This window comes from Tarenaya hassleriana, unplaced genomic scaffold, assembly GCF_000463585.1.
Source record: "Tarenaya hassleriana unplaced genomic scaffold, ASM46358v1 Cleome1, whole genome shotgun sequence".
Taxonomy (NCBI): domain Eukaryota; kingdom Viridiplantae; phylum Streptophyta; class Magnoliopsida; order Brassicales; family Cleomaceae; genus Tarenaya; species Tarenaya hassleriana.
This window is the reverse complement of record NW_010960187.1, coordinates 4,791,242-4,819,192: the sequence shown is the minus strand read 5'-3', so window position 1 is coordinate 4,819,192 and position 27,951 is coordinate 4,791,242. Positions and strand designations below refer to the sequence as shown.

At 38.3% G+C, this 27,951-nt stretch overlaps 8 protein-coding genes across 17 annotated transcripts in view; 5 read left to right on the top strand and 3 right to left on the bottom strand.

Annotated features, from left to right (window-relative positions):
- LOC104811588 (disease resistance protein LAZ5-like) overlaps positions 1 to 2,290 on the top strand; it is a 4,839-nt gene extending 2,549 nt beyond the window's left edge. Inside the window, exons 4-5 of the mRNA XM_010538326.1 lie at positions 371 to 1,516; positions 1,608 to 2,290. Of these exons, the coding sequence (XP_010536628.1) occupies positions 371 to 1,516; positions 1,608 to 2,264 (1,803 nt within the window). The 3' untranslated portion in view covers positions 2,265 to 2,290. The remainder of the gene's footprint in view (positions 1 to 370; positions 1,517 to 1,607) is intronic.
- LOC104811596 (probable arabinosyltransferase ARAD2) overlaps positions 1 to 5,045 on the bottom strand; it is a 5,271-nt gene extending 226 nt beyond the window's left edge. The window contains exons 1-4 of one of the 4 annotated variants that reach the window (XM_010538357.2): positions 3,833 to 4,931; positions 3,231 to 3,596; positions 2,983 to 3,161; positions 2,257 to 2,290 (exon numbers count right to left, since the gene is read on the bottom strand). In XM_010538357.2, the coding sequence (XP_010536659.1) occupies positions 2,985 to 3,161; positions 3,231 to 3,596; positions 3,833 to 4,696 (1,407 nt within the window). In that variant the 5' untranslated portion in view covers positions 4,697 to 4,931 and the 3' untranslated portion in view covers positions 2,257 to 2,290; positions 2,983 to 2,984. The other 3 variants (XM_010538347.1, XM_010538365.1, XM_010538339.1) reach the window with 3 other exon arrangements.
- A 1,047-nt stretch (positions 5,046 to 6,092) lies between these two features.
- Positions 6,093 to 7,889, bottom strand: LOC104811556 (glycine cleavage system H protein 2, mitochondrial-like). Of its 6 annotated transcripts, none has more exons than XR_771463.2 (4): positions 7,701 to 7,888; positions 7,011 to 7,273; positions 6,305 to 6,804; positions 6,093 to 6,185 (listed from the first exon to the last, which is right to left on the bottom strand). XR_771463.2 is itself a non-coding variant. In XM_010538300.2 (4 exons), the coding sequence occupies exons 1-3, from the start codon at positions 7,780 to 7,782 to the stop codon at positions 6,673 to 6,675; spliced, it is 477 nt and encodes a 158-aa protein (XP_010536602.1). In that variant the 5' UTR covers positions 7,783 to 7,889; the 3' UTR covers positions 6,117 to 6,485; positions 6,652 to 6,672. The 6 variants fall into 6 exon arrangements, 5 of the variants coding, with proteins under 5 accessions (XP_010536582.1, XP_010536602.1, XP_010536594.1 ...); XM_010538300.2 differs by having other exon boundaries at positions 6,117 to 6,485; positions 6,652 to 6,804; positions 7,701 to 7,889; XM_010538292.2 differs by having other exon boundaries at positions 6,117 to 6,476; positions 6,652 to 6,804; positions 7,701 to 7,889.
- A 157-nt stretch (positions 7,890 to 8,046) lies between these two features.
- Positions 8,047 to 10,692, top strand: LOC104811547 (pentatricopeptide repeat-containing protein At4g19890). The gene has a single exon (XM_010538268.2). It carries the CDS (start codon positions 8,264 to 8,266, stop codon positions 10,367 to 10,369), a length of 2,106 nt encoding a protein of 701 aa, XP_010536570.1. The 5' UTR covers positions 8,047 to 8,263; the 3' UTR covers positions 10,370 to 10,692.
- A 175-nt stretch (positions 10,693 to 10,867) lies between these two features.
- LOC104811533 (glutathionyl-hydroquinone reductase YqjG) lies at positions 10,868 to 13,054 on the top strand. 2 transcript variants are annotated; one of them, XM_010538250.2, is made up of 5 exons: positions 10,868 to 11,111; positions 11,543 to 11,785; positions 11,888 to 12,064; positions 12,152 to 12,376; positions 12,476 to 13,054. In XM_010538250.2, the coding sequence occupies exons 1-5, from the start codon at positions 11,013 to 11,015 to the stop codon at positions 12,836 to 12,838; spliced, it is 1,107 nt and encodes a 368-aa protein (XP_010536552.1). In that variant the 5' UTR covers positions 10,868 to 11,012; the 3' UTR covers positions 12,839 to 13,054. The 2 variants fall into 2 exon arrangements, with proteins under 2 accessions (XP_010536552.1, XP_010536561.1); XM_010538259.2 differs by having other exon boundaries at positions 10,869 to 11,111; positions 11,561 to 11,785.
- Positions 13,055 to 13,677: 623 nt separating this feature from the next.
- LOC104811523 (lecithin-cholesterol acyltransferase-like 4) lies at positions 13,678 to 17,624 on the top strand. The gene is made up of 11 exons (XM_010538241.2): positions 13,678 to 14,152; positions 14,420 to 14,511; positions 14,729 to 14,847; positions 15,155 to 15,290; positions 15,388 to 15,439; positions 15,644 to 15,744; positions 15,844 to 16,026; positions 16,215 to 16,372; positions 16,499 to 16,553; positions 16,738 to 16,791; positions 16,923 to 17,624. Exons 1-11 carry the CDS (start codon positions 13,909 to 13,911, stop codon positions 17,331 to 17,333), a joined length of 1,605 nt encoding a protein of 534 aa, XP_010536543.1. The 5' UTR covers positions 13,678 to 13,908; the 3' UTR covers positions 17,334 to 17,624.
- A 228-nt stretch (positions 17,625 to 17,852) lies between these two features.
- Positions 17,853 to 19,130, bottom strand: LOC104811514 (protein PHLOEM PROTEIN 2-LIKE A1-like). Its single transcript, XM_010538229.2, has 3 exons — positions 18,836 to 19,130; positions 18,645 to 18,766; positions 17,853 to 18,527 (listed from the first exon to the last, which is right to left on the bottom strand). Exons 1-3 carry the CDS (start codon positions 19,058 to 19,060, stop codon positions 18,155 to 18,157), a joined length of 720 nt encoding a protein of 239 aa, XP_010536531.1. The 5' UTR covers positions 19,061 to 19,130; the 3' UTR covers positions 17,853 to 18,154.
- Positions 19,131 to 19,308: 178 nt separating this feature from the next.
- LOC104811504 (peptidyl-prolyl cis-trans isomerase FKBP17-1, chloroplastic) lies at positions 19,309 to 21,334 on the top strand. Its single transcript, XM_010538217.2, has 4 exons — positions 19,309 to 19,704; positions 19,830 to 19,952; positions 20,391 to 20,507; positions 20,975 to 21,334. The coding sequence occupies exons 1-4, from the start codon at positions 19,405 to 19,407 to the stop codon at positions 21,098 to 21,100; spliced, it is 666 nt and encodes a 221-aa protein (XP_010536519.1). The 5' UTR covers positions 19,309 to 19,404; the 3' UTR covers positions 21,101 to 21,334.
- Positions 21,335 to 27,951: the final 6,617 nt, after the last annotated feature.

Sequence of the window (27,951 nt, the reverse complement as noted above, 5' to 3'; positions counted from 1 at the left end):
AAAAAAAAAAAAAAAAAAAAAAAAAAAAAAAAATCTGCATACATTACAACACAAAGACAATACAACACGTGACTGCAGAAAACCAATCTGCAATAGTTTCTCACAACCAACAACACTTGCTCTTATAGACCTGATTTAGGAATCGACACTTAGCAGTTACAAACAGAAACTATGATGTCTTACCTATTACAGACCTTAAACAAATATAACTACAACCTGATGTAACTGTTAGTGCAGAAACTTCAACTTCAACTTGAATTTTTGATCTTCAACTTCATTTTTTGAGCCACAATCCAACAGTGTCTACATGGTCAGTTTCTTTCCATTGTGGCTTTCCCATCTGATGGGTCTGGTTCTTTTTACATGACAGGATACATCAAAACTGAAGTGGGTTGATCTCAGTCACTCGGGTGGTTTCTGCAACTTGTCAGGGTTATTAGGAGCTTCGAATCTTCAAAGGTTGGATCTTGAAGGCTGCACAAGTTTGGGAAACTTACCCAAGGAGATGCAGACCATGAAAAGTCTCGTTTTCCTGAACCTGAGAGGATGTACCAGCCTCCAGGTAGTTGAAGAAATGAATATGGAGTCTCTGAAAACTCTCATCCTCAGCGACTGCTCCAACCTCGAGGAATTTCGGGTGATTTCAGAAAGTCTAGAAACTCTATACTTAGATGGCACTGCGATAAAACAACTCCCTCCATCCATGGAGAAGCTCCAGAAACTTGTCTTGTTGAATTTGAGGTGCTGCAAAATGCTGAAGGATCTTCCTGATAGTCTGGGGAGTCTGAAATGTCTTCACGAGCTAATTCTTTCTGGTTGCTCGAAGCTTGAGAGTTTTCCAGAGGTCTTGGAGAACATGAAATGCTTGGAGATTTTACTTTGTGATGGGACAGCGATAAAAGAGATGCCTAAATTGCGTCCAACCAAAAAGATCAATACCTCTTCCCCAAACATATTCCCTCCCCAAAGTAGAAACAATATGATCCCTCCGAATATATTGCCTCCCGGTATCAGAAATACGATGGTCCCTCCCATGGTTTTACCTCCTGGTATCAGAAATACGATGGTCCCTCCCATGGTTTTGCCTCCCGGTATAAGAAATAATACGATCAGAAATAGTGGAAGAGATACCAGAGGTATCTCTGCGGGGCCACGAGTTGTTAACCGGTTTTGTCTGCTGAGACATCTATGCTTAAGCAAGAATGATATGATCAGAAGCTTGCAGGTTGACATCAGTGAACTTTACCATCTGAAATGGCTTGAGTTGAAGTATTGCAAGAACCTCACATCCCTTCCGATGCTTCCACCAAATCTTCAGCGCTTAGATGCACATGGATGCGACAAGTTGAAAACAGTGGCAAATCCTCTGTCCCTTCTTCTGCAAACAGAACAGAGTAATTCCGCATTCATATTTACCGACTGCAACAATCTGGAACAAGACACAAAAGATAAGATCACATCCTATGCTCAGAAGAGAAGCCATTTAATGTCAGATGCTGTCATTCGCTACGATAGGGTCTCTCTCTTCCTCTCCCCCCCTCGAAGTCCTTCTCCTTTACTGAAAATCTCCAAAGTCTGTGACTTTCCATCTTTGCATTACTTTGCAGGGTTCTGTTTCCAAGGCCCATTTCCGCATTTCCTTTCCTGGATGTGAAGTACCTTCGTGGTTCGTTCACCGAGAGGTTGGATCAGAGATAACACCGACATTACCCTCACATTGGTGCGACGAAAGGCTTTCCGGGATAGCTCTATGTGCTGTCATCTCTTTCCAGGACTACCGAAATCAATATGACAGCATCCTAGTAAAATGCACGTGTAAGTTCAGAACCGAAGACCGGTCTTGGATCTCCTTCAGTTTCACTGTCGGAGAATGGACAAAACCAGGAAAGATCGAGCAGGATCACGTCTTCATAGGCTACACAAGTTGCTCACATATCACGAAACGTCTCCAGGAGCAGTCGAGTAAATGCATCCCTGCCGAGGCTGTTCTTGAATTTGAAGTGACAGATGGGACGATGGAAGCAGAACAATGGAAGGTGGTGAAGTGCGGATTCAGCTTCATGAAGGCAGAACCAGGCAAAGTCCCAAGTGAACCAAACTATTACCAAACTCCAAAGAGTGGTCTGTCTGAAAAAGCATGGCATGCTCTTGGTGTCTTCCTTCTGGGTTTATTTGTCGTTGCTCCCCAACACTTGTTATCCACACCTATGATTGTTAGGGTAATTGTAGCTTTGGTGCTGTATTCTTGTTTAGTCGATCAGTAACATCAAAGAGGTTTATTTGAGAGAAACTGCAAAAAACAGAGAACGTATTTGCTGATAAAATCACATTTCAGGGATTTCTTCTCTGTTTCCTGAGAACCAATCAACGGTCTCGCATATAACCCTCTTGGATCTTGTCCAGTTCCTGGGAAGATTATATGAGAATCCAAGACACGACCAACCAGACACAACAGCCGGAAATATCTATGTATCGCCACCTTCACCGACTAGAAGGGACAAGTGCAAGGAAAGAAAATAGTGTTCAGAAGCAAGAGACCACCAAAAAATCTCGAGAAACCGCGTTTCCAGGATATGAGAAAGAGTAAGAATGAGGATAGGATCTCAAGAAGAAGAGAGGAATAATAAAGCATGGTTGATAAAGACAAGATTCAGAATCAAGTGGAAGAAGAGCTTTTCTTTGCAAATTCAAAAGGTAAGAATGAGGATAGAATCTCAGGAAGAAGATGAACCTCTCTCTCTCTCTCTCGGGTTAAGGGTGGAACAGAGTTTGTATATGTCAAAATCCAGATCATCAACCCAAATAAACCCATTTTATGGGATCACTTCAAGCTCATGAAGAAATGGCAGTACAGCAAAAGGAGTGTAATTGTTGGTGACAACTAATATACAGAGAACAAGATGAATGTGGCCAAAAAATAGAACAGAGGAATCAAAGAACAAAAAATATGAATCGAAGGGCGGTGTTTCTATGAACATGTACCTCTACCTATGGATAATCCTTGTTCGATTTGAGCATAAGCAAGAGCAGCTTGATGCTCTCTTGACGATGCGTTTCTCGCGATTGATCATCAGTCTGATGAGTGGTAGCTTCTGGATAACTTGCCTCCAGATTTCATCCACCGCTCCACTTGGACGCTTATAGTCAAAATATCTCCTCACCTAAAACCGCAAAAGTTAACAACACTTGGAAAAAGGAATTTACCAGCTTCTTTAAATTTCGACCCTCACCTCTTTCATCTCCTTTTGGTATTGCAGAATCTTGTCTTGTTTCACTTTTCTCAGCTTCTTAACCAGAAAACCCGGCTTCAGAGCTGTGTTGCTCCCGATGAAGATGGAAAACTTTCTGTAGTCTATGACATCCTCAAAGGGTAGCTCAATCTCGTCGCTTATGATCACGGGGACGCACAAGCTCATTATGGAATCGAATAGTCTGCAAGCAGATGGAGTATCACCGGCTGGATGCAGACAGAACTTAGAAGTGTGCATCCCTGTCTTAGCAGCTCGTCTGTTCTCTCTTGACTGTGTTCCATGTTTAACTATAACACCCTCTTCATTCTCGAGCACCTTGAAAAGCAAATCTCGGACTTTGCCTCCCTACAGACATAACATAACATCAGGAGAGAAGACTCTGTCTCTGCAAACAAGTTGTCCAGTTCTATCCAATCTGGAAATGATGGTGGGGTCCCAAATTCAGATTATCTAACGTTTAACTATTTCATAGATAACTCAAAATGAAGCCAGAAGAACACCCATCAAAGATTATAAACGATAAAGAGACATCTATCAAGAAGCAGATATAAAAAAGAGGATTTGGAAGACATTTGTCTTACATCTTTGCGATATCGGTTTCCCATGAAGAACAACAAGGTGTTCCTGTTCTTCACCCCGAGCTCACCTTCGTACGAATCAATCCGATGAGAATAGGGTATGATTACGTCCTTCACAAGCGAACCCTGGTAGGGTCTTAACCGGCCAAAATCCGACACAAGCAGAACCGCATTCTTGACCCGGTTCACGACCCAGTTCAGAGCATTGGGGTCGCCGGCGACAATCACATGATCCCTCCCGCTGTTTCTCCGCCACCATTCTTGACCCTCCAACCAATCCATCAAGCTCTCCTGCATCTCCTTGTCGCTGTAACCCGACCCGTTTACCGCGGTTCGACCGGAGTTCACGATCAGGCTCAGAGAAGAGAAAGCCGGGACGTAGAACAGATCCGCCTCTGCTGGGTCCGAGACCCCGACGACCGGCGACCCGACCCGTTTGTTTTCGGGTCGGTTCAAGTCCGAGAAGAGGAACCACTCGTGCATGTGTTGGTGACCCGGGTACTTCAGCGAGGTGATGTCTCCGTCTCCGGCGGGTCCGCCGCCGCGAGCTATGGCGTGCTGCTCGATCACTCCGTATGTGAACTTCGTGGGCAAGTCGTACATGTACACCTTCACTCTGTTCGATCTTCCCGTAAATTCCACGAGACTACGCCGAACCAGACCCCAATCCGAGGCATCAGAGTGAAAACCGGGGAAGAGGAAGGTGTTAACAAAGGCGAAAACGACGAACACGGAGACAGTAACCAATGCGAAATTCTTCGAGACGAAAAATTTCCGTGGGATGGATGAGAAGAGAGGCGGATTATGCGATTTCAACGCCTCCGCCGAACTGGGTCTCCTGAATTTGGGTTTTAGTCTTTCACACATTCTGCAAAAATCCCAACAAAACTCACTCTGTCAAGCTCGAAAGAACAACGCTCATACCCAGAAGGAAAAAAAATATAGAAAACGAAGACGACGACGAAGGAAAACGGGATTCCCGTTTTGCCAGCTTTTCGACGAGCCTCAAAGCCTCGATCTTTTCGTTGTTTTCGCCCAAAGTTTCGATCTTTGAGAAACCCAAAAAACAAAGTTCGAGGTTTTATCGGTGAAAGTCAAATTTCATACTCACGAGACACGATTCCGGGAAAAAAAGAAGAAGCAATTGTGTGTCGCTGTCTCCTGATGCTCGCGAGACTCTTGGGAAATCGACGTCCGAACTCAAAATTTTGAACTGATTAATTAATTCTTAGAATCGGTCGTCGCTTTAGCCGTTCCGTTTTCTTGTGATGAGCCCATTCGTTAATGTAATTTTAATCCTATGATGATATCACCATTCCGATAATATTTCCTCCCCAATTTATTCTCAAACGCCCCATTGGTCCAGCAATCTATATAACAAATATTCGAAATAATTATCAAAAGATATTATGATAGAAAATCCTTTCCACCGATTTTACAGAGAATCGTGAAGAATTGGGAAACCTTCATTTGGTTTCTACATATGTTTTACCTGCACAACTTAGGACTACTTCACATAGTTTCAAATTATAATAAAGATAAATTTGAAGACAACTTATCAATTACCTAATTTACCCCAACAAAGTTTCTACTTTAAACTTTTTATAAAAGTTTATCGACTATATAATTTATGAAAAAAATCATTTTAAATTTGTTAAAAAATCTACCAACTATTAATTTTAAAAATATCAAATTATTTATTTTTTAAAAAATATTGGACTTGAAATTTGTTATAAAAATCTATTCATTTTGAAAAAAAAATAAATTATATAATAACATTACAATTGAAAACTAAATATTTATATAAACTTATTATATTGTGATATTTAAGTTTTTGTTGTGAAATTGAAAATTTATAATATATACATATGATAATTTGTATACAAATTTTATATCAAAAATAAAATATATTTTACTGATTGAATTTATATTTGTATATGTAAATGTGATCATATTTGTATGTTTGAAATTCTGAATTTGGTTTTTTATTTAAAAAAAAACAATTGTTTAACTTATTAAAAAAATATTCCATTATAAAACCAATCAACTATTAATTTTGAAAATAAAACATCAATTGTTTAACTTAAAGGAAAATAGTCTACCGTTATAAAAATCTATCAATTTCTAATTATTACAATAAAAATTAATATTTTATATAACTTCATTATAATATTTAGAACTGTATAATTTATATATGTATCATTCTTTATATAATAAATTTGTATATAAATTATATATTTAAAATTAAACATATTTTATTGAATAATTCATAATTATATATGAAATATAATAATATTTGAGAGATTTCCCAACACCATTTGGTCGAGATTGTGAATTCGCGATGATCGATGGCTTCCTGAAATCAAACGAGAATTTCAATAAGCTGGGTTTGATCCTGTTTGCTAGTTTAGTTTTTTCATGGTTCCGACAAGAGATTCGGTCAGGACAAGCGTTTTCATCCGCCGCCAGCATTACCACTGTTGGCTCTCCAAGATTGGATGGACAGCAAAATTCAACATCTCCATGAAAGCTTCTCTTCATCCACAATATACTCTGTGTTTATGCTTGCCCGCCGCCCTCTACCATTACTCTTGACATTTGGACTGCCCGTTACTTAGATTCTGCATCATAATGCATCATTTCCATCCTACATTCTCTGACCAGTAAGAATCTAAGATCCGTTGCCTTGGTATGATCTCTTCCAACAAACTTATGCATCGTCGCTTAACGATGCTCTGTTACTCTTAATGATCTAGGATTCATTTTTAGTTCATCTACAATCCAGGAAAAAAGAGGGCAAAAGATCGGGTTTGGGTACTTACATGTCAGAAGAACACAAGTTCTCAGTGCTTGGAGTCTGCTTCTTCCTCACAAAACCTTGTATACTGATCAGAGTCCATCAAGTTGTTCAGTTCTCCTCGATCACTCATCTCGACTTTCACCATCCACCCTCTCTCGTACGGACTCCAGTTGACCTAAACGCAAATTTAACGTGTCAGAATTCACTGGTAAAAAGCTGGGTCGAAGGAGAAAATGCATTTCATGTTCTGTCTTCTTGATCCAAGATCAAGATGTAAAAATCAAGCCTACTTCACACTAACCATTCACTCAACTTTCAGGTAGAAATAAAAACAACTGTTAACAGATTTCGTAGAAACAGACAGGCTGGTTAAAGACTCACCAGACCAGGAGAGCTGGTGAGCTCTTCATGGACTTTGATCACTTTCCCTGAAACAGGAGAGTTGACATCACTCGTGGCCTTCATGCTTTCAACCGACGCGAAACTGCAACCTTGTTTAAGGACACGCCCCAGTTCGGGTAATTCCACGAATATAACATCGCCTACATGATCCTGGGCGTGATGGGTTATCCCAATTGTAGCTGCATTTCCATCAACCTTCACCCACTCGTGTGTGCCCGCATACTTCAAGTCTCTGAGATTCACTGGAACATTCAACAGAAAAAAGAACTTGGAAGCCTCAACACTTCACTCAGTTGCATTCAGACAGTGAAACTAGCCCAGATCGAGGCTCATTGTTTCAAACATGTTCAAACCCTAAGCACAATGCATATGTAAGAACCCAATAAACAATTTCCCAACTTGGACAAGCGATCACGCCCAATTCGTTCAATACTGAGAGAAAATCAAATCTTTATCATGATTGTTAGTATCAATTGCAGTAAACACAAATCATCAGCAGCTAAAATATCGAGACCCATCAAATTTTCAGAAGAAACGTCTCGGCAGGAGCAATCGCAGAAGAAATAGCTTCGATTCCAGATTCTCAAAGCGTTTGGACTAATCAGAGGAGAACCGAACAGGGAAACAAGTAAAAGACGATAATGGAGAAAGTAAACGACGGGATCGTACCAGAACCGAAGCTTCTTCGGCGGAGGACAGAGATTCGGAGACGGGAAGCTGTTCTTGATGCCCAGAACAGCGGTAACGCCATTTTATTAGAATCTGACCGATCTGCGAGAGAGAATTTGTCTGCTCCTTCGGTTCAAGGGAATTTCACAAAAAGAAAAGGGTGAACAAAGAACAGGGACAGAGCAACGTGAACGGCCGTTCAAGGAAGGGGATACGAGCCAGGTATTGTTTGACGTGTCAGCGTCCCATGATAAATTCTTTAAAGAATACTGTATTAAAATAAGCCATATGTTCATAATTTTCTGGGAAAAAAATGAATCATAAAGGTCCTGAATTTACCTGAAAATATAGGAAAAGATCCAAACTTTCAAAATTGCAAAGAAGATTTATTGTTTTCAATTTTTTCACAATTATATTTTTAATCATTTTCTAGTGGGTATAACACACATTTCAAACGTTATTATCTGCTGGTAGTTTCGATCCTAATAGCCTTCGCTTCAAGCTTTACTAGATTCTGTTTCTCTCCCTCCCCGTATGCAAGAAGAAGAACAAGAAGAAGTTCGATGGCGTCTCTGCTTGTCAGATCGAACAAATTGATAGCTAAACCTTGTGAACTCCCCAGTTCTCTCTTCTTCCTCAGACCAGTCTCTTGTTATCACGACGCCCACGAACGCGATGATTCCGCGGCAGTTTCTCCGTCATCATTATCATCACCAGCTCAATCTGTCGTCGGGTCGATCTGTTCATTGGTCTGTGATTCCTATCTGCATCAAACCCATTTCAGATTACCCTCTCACCGGCTCAACCTCAACCTGGACGCGGACTCTCTCACCCACGAGCAAGCGATCACCGTGGTTGCTTCTCTTGCGAGCGAAGCTGGTTCGATGGTGGCTCTCAGCTTCTTCTACTGGGCTCTGGGTTTCGAAAAGTTCCGACATTTTATGAGGTTGTATCTTGTGACCGCCGATTCTTTGATTACTAACGGGAATTTGGAGAGAGCGCATGAGGTAATGCGATGTATGATAAGGAATTTTGCCGAGATCGGGAGGTTGAACGAGGCCGTTGGTATGGTAATGGATATGGAGAATCAGGGACTAATACCGAGCACGAGAACATTAAATTGCATTGTCGAGGTTGCGATTGAGATGGGTTTGATCGATTATGCAGAGAACGTGTTCGGTGAAATGTCTGTGAGAGGGGTTTGTCCAGATTCTGGCTCTTACAAGTTTATGGTTATTGGTCATTGTAGAGAGGGTAGAATTCTTGAAGCTCATAGGTGGTTAAGCGAAATGCTCCAAAGAGGATTTGTCACTGATAATGCTACTTGTACTTTGGTCCTTGATGCCTTCTGTGAAAAGGGTTTAGTGAACAGAGCTGTCTGGTATTTCCGTAGGATGATTGATTTGGGATTTAGACCAAACTTGATCAATTTTACTTCTTTAATTGATGCTTTATGCAAGAGAGGGAGTGTGAAACAGGCCTTTGAGATGTTGGAGGAAATGGTTAGGAATGGTTGGAAGCCGAATGTATACACTCATACGGCTTTGATTGACGGGCTATGTAAAAGGGGATGGACCGAGAAAGCATTTAGACTGTTCCTGAAGCTTGTTCGCAGCGATGGTTACAAGCCGAATGTACATACGTATACTTCGATGATCAGTGGGTATTGCAAAGAAGATAAATTAACTCGTGCAGAGATGTTGTTTAGCAGAATGAGAGAGCAGGGGTTGGTTCCTAATGTGAACACATATACTACGATCATCAGTGGTCATTGCAAAGCTGGAAATTTTGATAGAGCGTTCGAGTTGATGAATTTGATGAGTGAAGAAGGTTTTACGCCAAATATTTATACATATAATGCGATTGTGGACAGTCTTTGCAAGAAAGGAAGGGCAACCGAGGCATATAAATTGCTCAATAAGGCCTTTTCTTACGGAATAGAAGCTGATGGAGTCACTTACACTATTCTTATTTATGAACAGTGTAAGCAAGGTGACATTAAGCAAGCTCTCGCATTCTTGTGTCGGATGAATAAGATTGGCTTGGATGCCGATATGCATTTATACAACACATTGATAGCTTCATTTTGTAGGCAGAAGCAAATGAAGGAAAGCGAGAGGATTTTCAAACAAGTGATAGACCTTGGCTTGGTTCCAACTAAAGAAACGTATACTTCCATGATATGCGGGTATTGCAGGGATGAAAATGTTGATTTGGCTTTGAAATATTTTCGTAAGATGAACGATCATGGCTCTGTTCCTGATAGCTTTACTTACGGTACTCTAATAAGCGGCCTCTGCAAGAAATCTAAGGTAGAAGAAGCCCGTAGGCTCTATGAAGAAATGATTGACAAGGGTCTATCCCCTTCTGAGGTAACTCGGGTGACAGTAGCGTATGAGTACTGTAAGAGGAATGACTCGGCCAGTGCGATGATTTTACTGGAAACCCTAGACCATAAGCTCTGGATCAGAACGGTGAATACATTGGTAAGGAAGCTGTGTAACGAGAAGAAAGTCGGGATGGCAGCCTTATTCTTTCACAAGTTGTTGGAGAAAGACCGCAGGGTTCATCGCGTTACCATTGCAGCTTTCACCACTGCATGTCGTGAGACCGGAAAAGAGAACCTTGTTGCTGACATAACCGAAAGGATCTCCAGAGGAATAGGCTAGTAGTTGTGCTCTGCTTCTTCAAACTTTCGGATGCTGGTATTGGAATTTGGATATCCAGAATCTAGCCAAAGGACCTGAATGTTCAATTCATGATTGTTTCTACACTTGTGCTAAATGGTTTATCTGCAATGAGAGCATCTGATTCAGTAACATATTGCTCAGGTTGAATTCAGGGTAGAACCATAGAGTTGGAGTTTCAGTGTTTCTTCTTTCTTCTTTCTTCTTTCTTTTTGCCTTGAATATTTGTTCTTTGTTCCCATGATCATTGCTAACTAGCTGTTTTATATCATTTGATATGAATAGAAACCGATAATTTCACCACTTCCCCCCAAAAAGAAAGATCTTTTCTTTTTGCAAATCTTGAATCCAACTGGAAAGTTTGGATTTTGCATTCGTTTTCGCGTAAGCAATTACGTCAACAGTCCCAGCATTAAATCTTATAATTATGGTGAAGAAAAAAGAACTCATAAAGCTCTTTCTTTATCTTCGCGTCCGACAAAAGCAGTGGCTACGCATCAGCAAGTCTTGTCTTGTTTTCCCCCGGTACAAGACATCCGCCATTGTTGACTCTTCCACGTCCGACTAACATAAAATACTGTGTCTGCGCGAGCCCGGAAGATCAAACGCGAAATCAAGCTCGTTGATGACCGTGTTCGCGATCTTCACCAGCAAAAGTTGCTTGCTTTCTCTCGGTGCCAACCTTAAGATTCCTCGGTCTCTCCTCCAGAATTCTCGTTTCCAGGTACACGACCGTGATCTGTTTCCCGGTTCCAGAAATTCTTATTGCAGTCTGCTCGTAGTTGTATTGGGTGGTTCCTGATTTGGGTTTGATTTTGAGTTCTGGGAAAGCGATTCATGCCCACAGACTGAGCCTCTGTAATCTCTTTGGATGATTCAGAAGGATTTACAAAACCAGGGGATAATTTGCAGTTTCATAATGAAATTCGGGTTATAAAACTTGAAAAACTTCCATACATGCAATGTAACAGTTGATTCCAACACTTTATCATGATCTGGTCTCTAGGATTTAAGGGTTTACTCAGTTTTTGTGTAGATTCTTCTGAGATCAACGGTCAGCTCTTGGCATCGGTAGATTCACTTTATCATAATCTGGACTGAGATCAAGATCCTACGCTTGACTATTAGATGCAGCATTTGCATTAACCTCACCAGACCTTTGATTGTCTCCAGTGTACAGCAAGAATGGCCAGGTCTGCAGTTGATGAGACATCGGATTCTGGGGCTTTCCTGAGAACTGCATCAACTTTCCGCAACTTCATTTCACAAGACCCGAATTCTCTGTTTTCTGCAGAACCTGGAAGATACCATCTTTACGTATCATATGCTTGTCCTTGGGCTTGTAGATGCCTCTCGTTCTTGAAGATCAAGGGACTTGACAACGCCATAAGCTTCAGTGTCAGTAAAATCGTGTTTACTTGTCAACGTTTAAATTTAGATGCATCAAGTAATCGCTTATTAATCATCTTGATTCACTCCCTTGTTATATGTTAACGTTAGTCGGTTAAACCCATATGGGGAAGAACAAAGGAAAGCGACGAGCATATGGGATGGGTGTTTCCTGATTCAGATATCGAGGTCCCAGGAGCTGATCCTGACAATTTTAATGGTGCAAAGAGTATACGAGGGCTTTACGAGATTGCTAGCCCGAATTACGTGGGGAAGTACACCGTTCCTGTAAGTTCTGACTTGTCTTGTCCTTACCACTAATTCTCTTCTGTTTTCTTCTTCGAGTTGTGAATGGAATGATTCTTGCAATGCCAGGTTCTGTGGGATAAGAAGCTCAAGACTATTGTCAACAACGAGAGTTCGGAGATAATCCGTATGTTCAACACTGAGTTCAATCATATCGCAGAAAACCCAGATCTCGACCTGTATCCTCTCCATCTGCAAGCCACAATCGACGAAACTAATGAATGGGTCTACAATGCGATAAACAACGGTGTTTACAAATGCGGGTTTGCAAAGAAACAAGAGCCCTATAACGAGGTAAGCAAACTTTTCGGGATCGATCTATCTTACAAGTTAAGCATGATGAATTGAAGGCCGTCACCATATGCAACCAAACCCCCACCATGTTTTCTGCAGGCGGTGAAACAGCTCTATGAAGCACTGGACCGGTGCGAGGAAATACTCACGAAACAGCGTTACATCTGCGGAAACGCTTTAACCGAAGCGGATGTCCGGTTATTTGTCACCCTTATAAGATTCGACGAGGTATACGTGGTGCATTTCAAATGCAACAAGAAACTGATAAGGGAGTACAAGAATCTGTACAACTACACAAAGGACGTGTTCCAGATCGGTGGGATGAGTGGAACGGTGAACATGGAACATATAAAGCAGCATTACTACGGCAGCCACCCTTCCATCAACCCGTTCGGTATCATCCCTCTCGGACCAGACGTCGATTACTCTTCCCCTCATGACCGACACAGATTCTCCTCCTAAGTCCAAATCCATCGTCTTGTCCTTTTTTTTTTACGCGAGCGTTTGTGTGCTAAGTCATGTTCTGGTTTTTTTACGTTTTGTTGAAGGTTTTCTCAATAAGTTGATGTCTTGATAATGCGTCATATTTTCCTAATGAAACGAGGAAAATATATGATGCAGTTTCACTAGCTATATATTTGAATATATACATACACACTATTTACTATTCACAGATCAGATATTCGTGTTTTTTAATATTCGATTTCGACCTTATCCCACAGGCTTTCTAGATATTGTCAAGAAACCGATACTTGTGGTCCGAGTAACCACAAGTATCAATTGTAGAGTATATTGATAATTTAAAAAAATAGATTTATGGATATAGATGTAATTGTACTTATATATAGATTTACGGTTAACCATCATAGTTATTAGTTATGAAAAATATGAATCCGAATTCAAAACCTTAATCTGAAATTTTTTATCTTCGGTTTTTGTATGATCGGATACCCGCGGATATGGTCCGAAAGCCTGTAACCAGTCCATGGTACATATGAACCATACGTTTACAAATTAAGGTGGTTGGTGGTAAATGAAAATGATTATTATCAGAGTAAAAAAAAAAAAGATACTAGTAAATTTACTTGATAAATGATAACCACGTTTCATGAATTTATATATTTATGAATTTTTTATTAGTGAATCTGCAATAGTCATCATAGGTTTAATTTAAGGACAAAGATTATTCATGCATCCATCTTAAACTCAATTAAGAAACACTGGACGGATATAATTAAGGGTTTAATAAAATATTAATATTTGCTTTTGGGTTTAATGATCCATTCACGGAACAAGAAGAACCGAAGAAATCAGGGATCAAATCATTACGACAGCTTTTTCAATCTGTCTTCTTCTTGCGTCCCCGTTTCCCAACGATCAGCCTTACCTTGCACGGCTTCTTCTCCATAGCTTGTTTCTTTTTTTTCACCCTTCTTCTCCCTCCACCAATTCGAGATAATCGCCGCCTGTATCCCAATTTGGGTTCGGATTCTTCACCTCCGTTGGTAAATTTCTGTGCTTCAGATTCACCGATGGCTTTGTTGTTGGAAGAGATCATTCGATCAGTGGAGCTGTTGCTGAGGCTCAGGAATCAGGAGAAGAAACCCTATGTTGACCCGAATCTCGACCCGGTTCTTTTGGTACCCGGAATCGCTGGTTCGATTCTGAACGCTGTTGATCACGAGAACGGGACTGAAGAAAGGGTTTGGGTACGAATCTTCGGTGCCGATCGCGAATTCCGTACAAAGCTGTGGTCTAAGTTCGATCCTTCCACTGGTAAAGTATCATATCCGAATCAAAAGGAAAGATTGATTATTTGTGCTTTTTTTTCCCTTGATTGGTGCGTTTGATTCCCGAGAAAATAGCTAAGAAAGACAGCAATTAGCTCGGTCTTTTCGGTTCAAGAGGTGTCTGAGCTCTAATTGGCATAGAAAAGATTGTTCTTTTTGCCTTCAATTCACCGAGTTGTGTGTAGAAACTCTTTTAATCTCTTCTCCATCGAATTTTGCCTGCCAAGTTCTAAACTGTGTTCATCTGAAACAGGGAAGACGATCACTCTCGATCCAAAAACTAGCATTGTGGTTCCTGAAGACAGAGCTGGGCTCTACGCGATTGATGTCTTAGACCCAGATATGGTATGATTTATCTTTAGGTGTTTCAACTTGGGAGAGGGATGGTTTCAAGTTTTTGGACTGTAAACTACTATATCGAAAGTTCAGTGCAAAAGAGAACACTGGGAATGCCTTTCATTGCTCTATCCACTGGGAATGCCTTTCATTTCTCTATCTTTCAATCTTGGCCTTAGTTAGCATGTTCAAGAACTTGTTGACGTTTTAACTTTGTCTTCTGTAGATAATTGGGGCCGAAGGCGTGTATTATTTCCACGAGATGATTGTTGAGATGATCGGGTGGGGATTCCAGGAGGGAAAAACTCTTTTTGGTTTTGGATATGATTTCCGTCAGAGCAACAGGTAATATATCTTTATGATTCTGTAAGTCTTCAGCGACTAGCAATCCATTTACCTACTTTCTATGCATGTTTTCTCTTACGATTTCATATTTCTGTTAGTCTGAGCAACTTTTTAACTTCAAAAGATTTGTGAAAATCAAATGATTTCCAAGATTATTTGGTCGTTAAGATCTGAGAGTGCTTGAAGAGATACAACTCCAAAAATATGGGAAACTCTACTTGCGAAAAGGCTGATTCTTACAGCTAACAACCTTTCATTTGACCTTACATACTCATGAACTAACCTTTTTATGTTTGAAACGAACTAGACTGCAGGAGACAATGGACCATTTTGCGAAAAAGTTGGAGTCAGTCTACAAAGCATCAGGAGAAAAGAAGATCAATGTTATAAGTCATTCCATGGGGGGCCTGTTGGTGAAATGTTTCATGAGTCTACATAGTGATGTAAAGCACCCCGATTCCTAGTTTATATTGTTTCCTGTATTTTTTAATGTTGTGATTTTGCCTCTTTCTAACGATTTTGGTGATTTTTTGTCACCAGATATTTGAAAAGTATGTAAAGAACTGGATTGCTGTAGCTGCACCATTTCGTGGTAAGTGTCTAGAACTATTGTTTGACCTTGTTATGGTGAGATTTGTTTCTTTCATTATACTTCCTTGAGAATAACCATTTCTCCATTACTGTTAACGTACTTCAGTTTGTATGACCCATTAACGGGAAATGACCAATCCTCTCTTGCTTTGTTTGAAATTGAATCCATCTGCCAACTGAGATTGGTGTCACATTGTTGTGGCAGGCGCTCCTGGATATATCACTTCGGCCTTGCTAAACGGCATGTCATTTGTCAATGGTTGGGAACAGAATTTTTTCATTTCAAAATGGAGCATGCATCAACTGGTATGTATGATGATTGATCTCTATCTCTTGGAGATTGACATTCCTTTTCATTCTACTGAGGCGAAATTTATTACTTCTTCCCCGTTGTTGCTGTTTCAGCTTATTGAATGTCCATCCATTTATGAGTTGATGTGTTGTCCGGGTTTCGAATGGCAACTCCCTCCGGTTTTAGAGCTGTGGAGAGAAAAACAAAGTAATGGTGAAACCTCTGATGTTGTTCTGGAGTCTTACTGCACGCTGGAAAGCGTTAACGTTTTCAAGGAAGCTCTTGCAAGTAATGCGGTAAGACTCATGCGTTTGTTTCCATGAATTCACGTTATTAGCAGGATAAATTTCATTAAAGAATGATAGGAAAAAACTCTGTGCATGTTCTTACCTAGAGAATATTTTGGTCCCTAGATGCGGAAGTAACATTTTTGTCACATTGATTATTTGGACATAACATATGTTATACTGCATATATAATTCAGGCCATGTATGATGGAGAGGCCATCCCACTTCCTTTCAACCGGGCGATCATGACATGGGCGCATGAAACTCACAGAATTTTGTCTTCTGCCAAGTTGCCTCCTCAAGTTAAATTCTACAACATATATGGCACGAATTTAGACACCCCTCACAGTGTTTGGTAATGCTTCTTGTTTTTCTCATAAAACTGCTTCATATGTGTGAGCGCATATATATATATATATATACCAGTCTGTTACTCTTTGCAAGTTACTTTTGTCTTTCTAATTTTGATATCTTTTTCCAGCTACGGAAATGAGAAGATGCCCGTCAAAGATCTGACAAAGTTACGGTACTTTCAGGTAACAGTTATAGTTTCTACGTAGCAACTGTCGTTGCTATCTTAATGTTTTGCTCTTGACAACGCTCTTTCACATTATAAATGTTCTATGGACTTTGTAGGTTCCATGTTAATTTCCAAACAACTTTGTTACGTTTCTTTTTCACACGCACTGACTTTAGATCATCTATCTCCGGTAATTTCAGCCTACATATATATGCGTTGATGGTGACGGGACTGTCCCTGTGGAATCTGCTATGGTACGTTAACCGGATATTCCATTTTATGAATCTGTTTTCCGTTACATATTATTCATGCTGCGGATCTTTTCGAACTCAAACTCAAAGTGTTGATTGAATTTACTCATTAGAATTAACCGTTCTCTGTGCAGGCGGATGGGCTGAAAGCAGAAGCAAGGGTTGGAGTCCCAGGTGAGCACAGAGGAATCCTTAACGATCATCGAGTCTTCCGCATGCTCAAACAATGGCTAAAAGTGGGAGAACCGGACCCGCTTTACAACCCGATAAACGATTACGTCATCATACCCACCACATTTGAGATGGAGAGACACCACGAGAAAGGCATCGAAGTTACATCTGTGAAAGAAGAATGGGAGATCATCTCTTCTGATAATGATCGTAATGGCGACGATACAGCCTGTGTGAGCTCCATATCCATATCCCAAGCCGGAAACGATCAGAACCCACCTGCAGAAGCTCGAGCCACGCTCGTGGTTCTTCCCCAGAACGACGGCAGACAGCACGTGGAGCTTAACGCCGTGAGTGTCTCAGTTGATACCTGAAATATTCTTTTTACTCGACCAATGTACGGTCATGTCTGGCCTTGTCTCTGTCTCCTCCTCCATGTGTCAGTCAAAGACGAAGTCATGTCTCTGTGTATATAGAACTTTACGAGTATTGTCACGAGTAGTCTCGTACTGATGTAAATAATCGTCGTCATGTAGTAAAACTGCATGGTATGCATGTTACATGTGCACATGCATGCATGCATGCATTCGAAGTCTAGAAAGATTGGAATCTAATGGACCGATTTTATGTATGGAATAAGTGATATTTTCATCTTTAGCTCTTAACCTTTACTTTAGAATATGTTCTTTTTAATAACCTTTGTGTCTTAATCGGACATATTATTATTATTATTCTTTGCTTTGGTTCCACTTCCATTCTCTGTCTGACATTGTTATTCCTTATGCCTTGCTTTATTATTTAGATTTTTTCGTCGGCTAAAATTTTAATAATTATAATCATATTTTTTTTTATTTTCTTGAAAATAGATATCCAACATTCTATTCAAAACAAAATGAACCTCGAAAAAAAAAAGTATATTATGCTAAAAGAAGAAAGTACAGCCAATTTAAGCATCGACTATCGAATTCCATACAACAAAAATACTCAAACTTGTAGCACATTACAAACCTCGGTTCACACGCTCAGAACTTTTATTCAAATGTCTTTCGGATAATATCTATTAGGTTGAAAGCCATATTATTGCACTATCATATAGTATAAACATAAACGACCCTTCAACCTATATATATACATATATATATATATAAAGAGATGGAGAGAGAGAGATGAAGTGTGGTTAAGTGAATGAGGGAACTTAGTGTGATTTCGGGCGAATGGCAACACCTTTGAGGAAGAGGCCTTTCTTCCAAGTCCCAGAATCATGCTCACACATCGAGAACTTGATCTCTCCGGTGTTCTCCGGCGACGGAACGAACTCTCCGGCGGGAATCTCGAGCCAGTGGTACCTCCTCATCTCTCTCAGGTTCACTTTCCGTTCAGGGCTCTGTCCCGACGGAAGATTCAGCTTCACGTTGACGGGCGTGTCCCATCCGTACGCAGGATCTTCTAACTTCACCACGAACACAACCTCGTACCTTGTCCCCGGCGTTAGGTCCTTCATGTCGAACCTCCCACTTATGTCCAGCCAGCACACGTTTCTCAGCTCCACAGCATCAACAAGTGTCTCGCTGTCAAAAAAAAAAAGAGAAAGAATCACGACAAGGGCAGTTTATGGAATTATTAACATCGTTTTAAATGAATGGTAAGCGTTGAGAAATTTAGTAAGGCGTTATATTAATAATTACTTCGGAGCCTCTTTGACAGTGAACCAGGACCAGTAGCTCGCGTTTTCCGACCAAGTAATGGCGAGATCACGTGCGTAGACCATGAAACAGTTGCTGTTCGAGCCACCGTCGATCCAATATTTCTGCAGATTCCGATATTAGATTTTTTTTTTTTCCTTTTTGCGAAATTCAGAAAACAAAGCGACAAAAACCTGTTTCTTGTTCTTCAAGAAAACACCATCGCGGAGGCGTTGGAGTTTGTCGCGGTCGAGAGGAGTGTCGGCGTTTTTCAGAATGGAGTCGCAGTTGTGAGGGAGTTTTCCGACCATCCTCTCCGATGGTGACATGGCCACGACGGAGCTTCTTGGTACGCCTCTCTCCTCCGTAACTTGCCCGTCTTGGATCGGTACGTTCACCGCTTGTTTGCTCGATCCCATTTTCTCCTTTGTTTTCTTTGTTATATATCTCTCGTCTTTCTAATTTCACAAAGAGGTGTCGTGATATTTTGCCTTCGTTCCGGTTTACGTTTTATAGCCTCCCAAAAGAGGTGTTTTACAGAACTTATTCCATTTTCCCTCCTTTATTTTATATATATAATTATTTTAACGGTTTATACTATTTTTAAAAAATACATTTATTTATTTATTTACATTGTGCGCACTCTTCTGGGCTACACGTGGCACATTTCTGTATCACATCTCAAATTCCATCCAATCCTATAATCAGAATTTGTGCCTTTCATTTCATCTAAGATTTTTTTTTTTTGGTTCTACAATACGAAATGATTCGATGCTTCGCGTTTGTCCCACCACTTGGTGCTCCCAACATCTGCACCGTCCGCTCTGCATCTCCACCATCTGTCAGAATCTATGCCTCTTGTGCGTCCGCATCCTCCTCCTCATCACGATCTAGGCGATCGCTGCTTTCTCTGTCTGTCGTCTCCGTCTCCGCCGCCGTCGCCATCTCCACTTGTTGTTCTTCTCCGGCGCTCGCTGACTTCTCCGAAATCCCTAGTTCCGGCGGCGTTAGGGCTTTGGACCTCCGTGTCGGCGACGGTGAAGTCCCCGTCGACGGTGATGAGGTCTGTCATACATATTATCTATGCATACGCTTGTTCGTGTGTCTGTATTTGAAGGTGTGGCGAAAAGCCCTAGAATTTCACATGAAAGCGACATGGATTTTGATTATAAACTTTTGCATGATTAGGTTGCAATACATTACTATGGGCGATTGGCTGCGAAACAAGGATGGAGATTCGATTCGACGTATGATCACAAAGATAGCAGTGGCGAGGCTGTTCCCTTCACGTTCATCCTTGGTTCCGGCAAAGTACAAAACACTTTTTTAATCTTTACAACTCCCAAAGTTTTAAGCTTTATCATGCTTACTGCATTGTATGTGCATCACTATGCTTGCCCAAAAGTGTGGATAGTTTCTTTAATTGTTGGGCAACATGCACATTGGGCGTTAGATGGGGGAAGATCATGTGAAAATTTTTAGACATTTTCCCAAAATAGAGGTAGCTTCTGCTATGATTTTGATATTCAAATGTTCATGTCAATCAGTGTGGTTCTTTGACTCTATTTCCGGGTTGTTTAAGCTTCTAGCTTGGTGTTATGGGGGTTGACATTATTCCGTGCATCTGTTCTTTTTGTGTATCTGCATAAACCTTTTTCCTGCTGTGCAGCCTGAACTCATGTTCTTTGTTCTGGCATTGGTTGGAGAGCTGTTTTGATATTTGATTAGATGAGGGTAATATGACTGCAGGTCATTCGGGGGATTGTAACAGCGGTGAAATCAATGAGAGTAGGGGGAATTCGTCGGGTGATTATTCCTCCCTCGCAAGGCTACCAGAATACATCACAAGAACCTTTGCCACCAAATGTATGGACCTTACCTCTTCACTCTTTCAAAGGAATGTTGTTTCTGCATTTCAATTCACATGGCACATCATATACTGCTTTCATTGCCAAAACCTGAAAAGATAACATTCATTCATCGCCATTCTTCCTTCAAAACTTCTTATGCGTTATATATATTGCCTTCACCAATTCATCATCCATGTGATTTAATTGGATTGCTTGGAATGGATATCTGGGTCTTATTCCCTTGTTTCTGATCCTTTGATTGCCATAAATATCTTCCAACTTCTCCTCCCTTAAACCCCTCGTTCGAAACACCGAGTCTGGTCAAGTTTTCAGTTGTTGATATACATAGAGAACATGAAGATTTCACTATACTGACACTGAATTTCACAGCCCTTTATGTATGCATACATGTATATATATATTTACATTGCAGCTGGAAAATGGTATGTAATATATTAGATGTTAATGTAAATGTTGGTGCAGTTTTTTGACAGGCAAAGGCTCTTCACCACGATATTCAACCCAACTCGACTCGCTAACGGAGAAGGCTCTACCTTGGGAACTCTCATTTTCGACATCGAACTTGTCAACCTCAGACACCGCCCCTAGTGCTTAACCTGCTATCTGTTATGGCGTTCATAGCCGTTTGAGCATTTGCCATTCGGTTTTGGGCCTAATTCTTTTCCAGGTTACAGAATGGGCCATTCTTGGGCCACCATAAGGCCCATATGTTTCGGTTTGTCCACTGATGAGGGGTTACCGGTTATCAAGTTTTCTGTCTAAAGATCGATGATGAATGGCCCACATGGACCAACGTGGAGACAGTAGCTATGGTTTACTTCAGTTCCGTTGAGTAAAACCTAACATGTAATCATAATGGATATAATTTTTTAAAAATCGAATATTAAAAAAATGATAAATAAATATTTTTATTAGTAATGATCGAAAAATCGAATCGAATTTGATATAAAAATTAAATGAAAATAATTTTAATAAAAATTAGATTATGGCGAATTTAAACTCAAACTGAAATATGTTACTCTTGATGTGACATGTTATAAATGTTTTAAACGGAAGATGTTTTTGGGTTTTTAAAATCTAAAAACCAAAAAAATTGATAATTAAATTTTTATAAAAATAGTTTTTCTAAAAACTTGAAAAATCACTTAATGGATAAATTAATTTTAAACTAATTTTTTTTAGATTTACAAAAACTAAAATCCAAAAATCAAAAACTAAAAACTAAAACCAAAAACTCGTAATAAAAATTACCATCATTCAAAGTCAAAATTGTTGAATTTTTAAGATATTTTTCATGAATGCAAGACCTCCATGACGTGGAAATCGATGGGCGAGTAATGGGGAATTATGGGGCGTGGAGTTTTTTCCTCTCCATATTTCCTGAAGTCAATACGAAATATCTAATGTAAAATTCATACCGGTAAACATAGACTTGTTGAATGAATCCATGTTAAAGTTACAAAACCGCTCCACGTTCTATGTATTATCAAAAAACATGATCTATACGAATCTTCGACAATGGGTTAGGAGAAAAATAATCACAACAGTTGGAGATTATATATTCCAAAGTTATTTAAATTCGAAAGTCATAACATATCATTTTTCAACGGTGTCTGTGATATTAAAAAAATATATATATTTTGTGGATGACGTGGCATTTCTGTTTTCATATTTGGCCGTTGTTGTATTATGTCTCGATATATAAATGTATACACACATACTTATGTAAGCGTACACGATGTTTCATATTAAAAATGCTATCTTACCAGCATTGCATTTTGCTGATTCATATTGATTTGATGATACTTGACTATGGGGTTAATTAGTCATATCAGAGTGTTCGCCGTGTTAAGCATATCATAAAATCTTTTCGCTTCAACATTTAGCTCTTCTTCCATATATGGAGAAGGAGCAACGTTGGGAAATACATCATTCACCATCTCTGCATATAGATTTTGGTATTGATCTTCTTGAAAGATCGGAGGTAGCGACGTGTTTTCCACAAGTTGTTCTTGCATTTGTGAAACACGTGATGATGACGACGTATCATACGTTTCTCCATGAGCCAACCAAACATAATAGTTTGACATAAAACCTCTTCTATAAAGGTGCTTACACACTTCATACTGACTTCGCCATCTTTTATTCTCGCATTTTGAGCACGGACATGGTAACTTCGAACTCTCAATGTACGACGTTTGACTTGTTGCAAACGCCATAAAATGTTGTAATCCTTCAGCAAACTCACTCGAGATTTGATTAGAAGAATCATCCACATTCTGGATGAAAAAGACATTTTTTTGTAAATAATTTTTTTTTTCGTTAACAATTTTTTTTTCTATCTATGCATGCTCATCGCGCGGCGGATATATAGGAGAGAGTTGCGACGGAATTGCGACCGATATTTTCTGTCGTAAAATGAATTGCGACCGAAGTGCGACAGAATTGCGACAAAAGTTAGGTGACATACCATTCACGTGTGTACCTAATTTTGCGACACATCGGTGAGTCGCACGTCAGTCGCAAATATTGAGCGACGCCTACAGTGTGTCGCATATCGGTCGCATTACATCCGCGACGCATAACATCTGTCGCAAATGTGTCGTACACGTAGCCCGACCGAACATATCTGTCGCATATTGTGTCGGTACATACCGACAGACCATCTGTCGTAAATTATCTGTCGTTTTCCGTCGTGTTTCTGTCGCAAATACGTGCGACAGATATAACGGTCGCAAGCGGTCGGAAATTTGCGACAGATTTTGCGTTCAAGTCCGACAGAGATATTTTTCCGAGATTGTGTCGCTTTTTAGTCGCGGTCTGTCGCAAATTTAGTTGCGACTGAAAGTTCGGTCGCAACAGGTGTCGCAAATTTCAGTTTTTCTTGTAGTGCTAATGGGGTTAATTAGTCATAATGGAGATTAGCCGCCTAAGATTGCATTTGTATGGGCTTCTCCTGAAGCAGTCATATTCATATACTTAATTCCCTCTTGGTCCAATTCAACTGTTTATTTAAATTATTAGTCAGACGTTATGTGTTTTGTTTTTATAATTTCCTTGCCTTAATTTTCTATTTCATTCTACCCTTTTTCTGAATATAAAGACAACTTCGTATAGTAATACAAGTCATATATATTAATAATATCACATCGAAACTCGTACTCGATATTTGAATATAGATATATATATATGATAAATAATTCGTAACAAAAATATTTAATGTAATATTTTTTATCATATCTGATTAGATCTCAATATTATATTAGATATTTTATTCGAATTCAAATGGATTTGGAAGCTATACTCACTCATGTGTATCCAACTAAAACATAAGAATAACGAAATGATTTGATATTAATTAGTCTCCAAAACGCAATCAACCCAACAAAATGCCCACCTAGATTATTTAACAATTTTGTCCTTATCTTCCATCCGTAAATATGTTTTATTTTTAAAAAAACAATCATTAAAAATATTGAAATTAAGACTTATAATGAATCTGGACCCCCTATGACAGTTTCTGGTGGAACATTATTATTGACCTTATATTGAAATAAAAACCATATGGTATAACATATATATATATATATATATATATATCAACCAATATATATATGTCCGTGACGCAGCCTCCTTAAACGAATTCTCCCGATAAGAAAATGACGTTTTACATTATCCTGTCTTTTTCTTCCTCCGTATGATTGTGATATTTATCAATCGGGCTGTTTCTTAGAAGCAATGGTTTGACAAATTTTATTCGTATTAGAGCCATATACATGACATTGAATTCAAACACAACTTTGGGAATGGTGTGCATATTATATATATATATATATATATATATATATATATATTAATTTGCTACAACTTCGAAAAATATAGAGATAATTAAAAATCTCCATCTTCTAAATTTGATGAAATTCAAGATCAATTAATTAGAAATTTCAAAATAGTGTTTTTAAGGATACCGCTTTTTTTTCAAACGTTTATCCTCTTTAGAATATAGTATCAAAAAATCCATTTAATTAAACAAAAATATATAGCACAATTTTTTTTTAAAAAAAAATCACTATTGTTTTGCCTAAACGTGCAAAAGTCCACATGATTACGAAAGAGGCTGTGGTTAGCAGGAGATTAGGTGGACGATTAAGGCAATTTAGCCTGTGAGCTATGATTGTCGTGTGAAACTAATAATGTGCCCCTTTGAACATAAACTAATTCAAATCGAGTTCAAGATTAGCACAGTGGTCGATGTCTGTCCAAATCATGGCACATATATATATATATATATATATAATACACATTATTATCAGCATGATTAGATCTGAATCTGTTTTCTTTGTTATAAATTAAGCGGCCGGGTTAGTGGGACATCCAAATTCCAGAGTGCGTTTAAATCATTCGATTAAGATATGTGGGCGACTAATTATGTCTTAATTCTTCTAATTTTATATTAAATTTTGGCTTTATAATCATGGTCAGTAATGACAGAGTCATCAATCGAACACATCATTTCACATTTTGCTTTGCTATTTTTTTCCCCTTTAAAAATTCGTTTTCGTGCTCTCAAAGAGAGGTTTCTTTTTTGAAATAAATAATCGGAATATTTATCATAAATAATTATAATTTGTTTATTTATTGTCACAAATATACCTTATGTAAGAATCAAACGTATGGAAATAATACATTTTGGTTGAATTTAGATAAATAATATGGATATTTCCGATTAGTCTTAAAGAACGGTCCACGCAAACCCATATCAGATGTAACACAATATGCTCCCCTTATATTTATTAATTAGTTTTCCCTTAGGTGCAATTATTGGAATATACAGCCGGTTATGTGCATTATTGGTTTTTTTTAAACGTTATAAGTGTGTTATTTCGTCTCATAATTTTTTTTCTACTTTCAAAATATATATTAAAATTTTGTATTATTTTATTTTGGGTATTACACAACGAATTTATCGATGTTTATTCAGAATTAAACTAATAATAATATGAATAACAGTAAGATTCACAGATTTTTTTAATTTAATAGAAAATTAAGATACAATTATTTATTTAACATAAGAGACAATAACGTAAGAAGAGAATATCTGATTTTCATAAGGAAAAAGGCAACTATAAATTTAACCAAATGCAAAAATAAAAATGATGGTATGTTTAAAGAATCTAATACCAAAGTAATAATGTCTTCTTTATAAGAACAATATATTACACACACATATGTGTATATATATATACGTATACGTGTATATACACGTATAAACTTTAGAGAAAGAGTAAAGGGGAGGAAGAAGAACTTGTTCCAAAGTGAAATGTTTCACCTCACGCTCGCAAAAAGGGGATAAAAATGAGGAGGGGGAATAGTGGACCAAAAATATTCCAAGTAAAAAAAAAAGGGACATAAACCTGAAACGTGACAGAGATATATGTGAACATTAAGAAGATACTTTCACTAATCTGTTTGCATGGGGTCCCCCCCTCTATTGATTTTCACGTTTACTTTTGTCCCGAGGGCTTGGCATGTTCATGTTCATGTTCATGCTCATGTCCATGAAAACACCGAATCAATCACATAAAGCTGAGAGGGAAAAACAAAAGTAGAAGAGATGCTTGAGCAGTAGTGGGAGTTGCTATTATCACATACACATTCGACTTTTGAATAATAATCAGCTAAATATTATTTTTTTAATTTTAAAAAAAAAAGATGAATTTGTAAAAATTATTGGAAAAATTAACAGGTTAAAAGGTAAAGGGCATGTTTGCTTTCTCAAGTGTTGTATCCCCACCATCTCTCTCTCTCTCTCTTTTTTTATTTTTAAATTTTTGTTTTGAAACTTCTAGGAAACCCTTTGCTTGCATTTGCATATAGATGGTTTGGTAAAATAGTGTCTATATAGTCATGATATCACATTATCATACCATATATGTGCATGTGCATCTATGTGCATATAGATGCTTGACCGTAGGATTTTGGCCTTTCTCAATCAAAACACAATTGATATTAATTTGCATTAATATGCTATATAAATTAGTTTAACGAGTAAGACTAATTTTATAATCATTTTATTCTTGTAAATCTGTTTGTCAATGAAATTATAATATTTTTTTAGTGTTTAACAATGGATATACGTACGTGTGGTCTTTCTTGCGACCCCGTCCATTGAACATGGGTTATATAATAAGGTTCATTTATTCATGAATATTTACATTAGGCAGATACATACATACATACATGCATGTGTGTGTATATTAAGCGATTCGAGTTCTCGAATTTATAAATGGTCAAAGGTGTTATTATATTTATAAATGGCAATCGATCGTGAATCCTACGATTTTTAAAAGAAGGCAGCAAACCTCCAATTATTTTGATTGTGTATGGAGTTATGTACGAACATAAATATGCGTGCTTTTGAATATTTAAGAAATGTCCAATGTAATTGTATTTTCGTGTCATCCATTAATGATAATTATTTAATTTTGTTTTTATAAAGCAGTCTGCCATTCTTAACAAAACAATACCGGGAAAAGAACAAACAATTTTAATTTAATTAATAAGAATAACGATGGGCAAATGGTCACATGATTGATGATAATTAATTAATTAATTAATTAAACTAAGCATTATACTGACATAATCATACAGACAAACTAGCCTTAAGTTCTGATCAATCTCCACTTATTTTAATAAAACATGTGTTTCTAAAAGTACGCAAAATCTCCACCTAATATACCCTCCTCCTCAGCGGACATAATATAATCGTATCTTTATCTTTATATTATTTGTTTCAGAAAGTCTAGATCACTATACCCAATTATTTTTATTTTAATATATTGGCTAAGATGCTTTAATCTCGAGATTATATTATATACAATTATTTGGTCTTCCCATACATTGTTTTATGCTATCATCGTTTCCACCTTTATCTATATTCGTGCTTTTTTGGTTATATCTCTCGTACTTTTATTTGTCATTTTTCTTGGGTGGAAGTTAGTTCAACCACACGACTCTGTATATATATACACACACACACACGATGCCAATGCCATTAATATGTGAAAGATGTACGAGACATTGGTTTACAATTCTATATATACATATATATATATAGATGATGCCCTTAATACGTGAAAGATGTATGAGACATTGGTTTAAAATTATATGTACATATGCATAGTGGTATAATTGTTTTTAAAGAAATGGTAAACTATGCCATACTTTCATATTATAAAAACTAATTCTTTATTAATTTGAATGATGTAATATGCGAAAGATATGAAATATCATGAATTAAATAGTGAAATGTTGCATGATTATCTATATAGTTTTTAACTGCAATTGTGTATAATCTAATTGTCGTGGCAAACACTTAACTTCTCTGTCACATGACGATTCTATACACCCCAACTTGTTCATATATGTATAAATATATA

What these genes read in the sequence shown, in the direction of transcription:
- LOC104811556 (XM_010538300.2), bottom strand. Translation starts at nt 7,782, where the DNA reads ATGGCGTTACCGCTGTTCTGGGCATCAAGAACAGCTTCCCGTCTCCGA. An exon ending in CCGAAGAAGCTTCGGTTCTG is followed by an intron (nt 7,274 to 7,700) that starts GTACGATCCCGT and finishes TGAATGTTCCAG; the next exon opens with TGAATCTCAGAGACTTGAAG. An exon ending in TCACCAGCTCTCCTGGTCTG is followed by an intron (nt 6,805 to 7,010) that starts GTGAGTCTTTAA and finishes ATTTGCGTTTAG; the next exon opens with GTCAACTGGAGTCCGTACGA.
- LOC104811547 (XM_010538268.2), top strand. Translation starts at nt 8,264, where the DNA reads ATGGCGTCTCTGCTTGTCAGATCGAACAAATTGATAGCTAAACCTTGT.
- LOC104811533 (XM_010538250.2), top strand. Translation starts at nt 11,013, where the DNA reads ATGACCGTGTTCGCGATCTTCACCAGCAAAAGTTGCTTGCTTTCTCTC. An exon ending in TCCAGAATTCTCGTTTCCAG is followed by an intron (nt 11,112 to 11,542) that starts GTACACGACCGT and finishes TAACCTCACCAG; the next exon opens with ACCTTTGATTGTCTCCAGTG. An exon ending in ACAACGCCATAAGCTTCAGT is followed by an intron (nt 11,786 to 11,887) that starts GTCAGTAAAATC and finishes TGTTAACGTTAG; the next exon opens with TCGGTTAAACCCATATGGGG.
- LOC104811523 (XM_010538241.2), top strand. Translation starts at nt 13,909, where the DNA reads ATGGCTTTGTTGTTGGAAGAGATCATTCGATCAGTGGAGCTGTTGCTG. An exon ending in TAAGTTCGATCCTTCCACTG is followed by an intron (nt 14,153 to 14,419) that starts GTAAAGTATCAT and finishes CATCTGAAACAG; the next exon opens with GGAAGACGATCACTCTCGAT. An exon ending in GACACCCCTCACAGTGTTTG is followed by an intron (nt 16,373 to 16,498) that starts GTAATGCTTCTT and finishes ATCTTTTTCCAG; the next exon opens with CTACGGAAATGAGAAGATGC.
- LOC104811514 (XM_010538229.2), bottom strand. Translation starts at nt 19,060, where the DNA reads ATGGGATCGAGCAAACAAGCGGTGAACGTACCGATCCAAGACGGGCAA. An exon ending in TCTTGAAGAACAAGAAACAG is followed by an intron (nt 18,767 to 18,835) that starts GTTTTTGTCGCT and finishes CGGAATCTGCAG; the next exon opens with AAATATTGGATCGACGGTGG. An exon ending in ACTGTCAAAGAGGCTCCGAA is followed by an intron (nt 18,528 to 18,644) that starts GTAATTATTAAT and finishes TTTTTTTGACAG; the next exon opens with CGAGACACTTGTTGATGCTG.
- LOC104811504 (XM_010538217.2), top strand. Translation starts at nt 19,405, where the DNA reads ATGATTCGATGCTTCGCGTTTGTCCCACCACTTGGTGCTCCCAACATC. An exon ending in TCATCCTTGGTTCCGGCAAA is followed by an intron (nt 19,953 to 20,390) that starts GTACAAAACACT and finishes ATATGACTGCAG; the next exon opens with GTCATTCGGGGGATTGTAAC. An exon ending in AAGAACCTTTGCCACCAAAT is followed by an intron (nt 20,508 to 20,974) that starts GTATGGACCTTA and finishes ATGTTGGTGCAG; the next exon opens with TTTTTTGACAGGCAAAGGCT.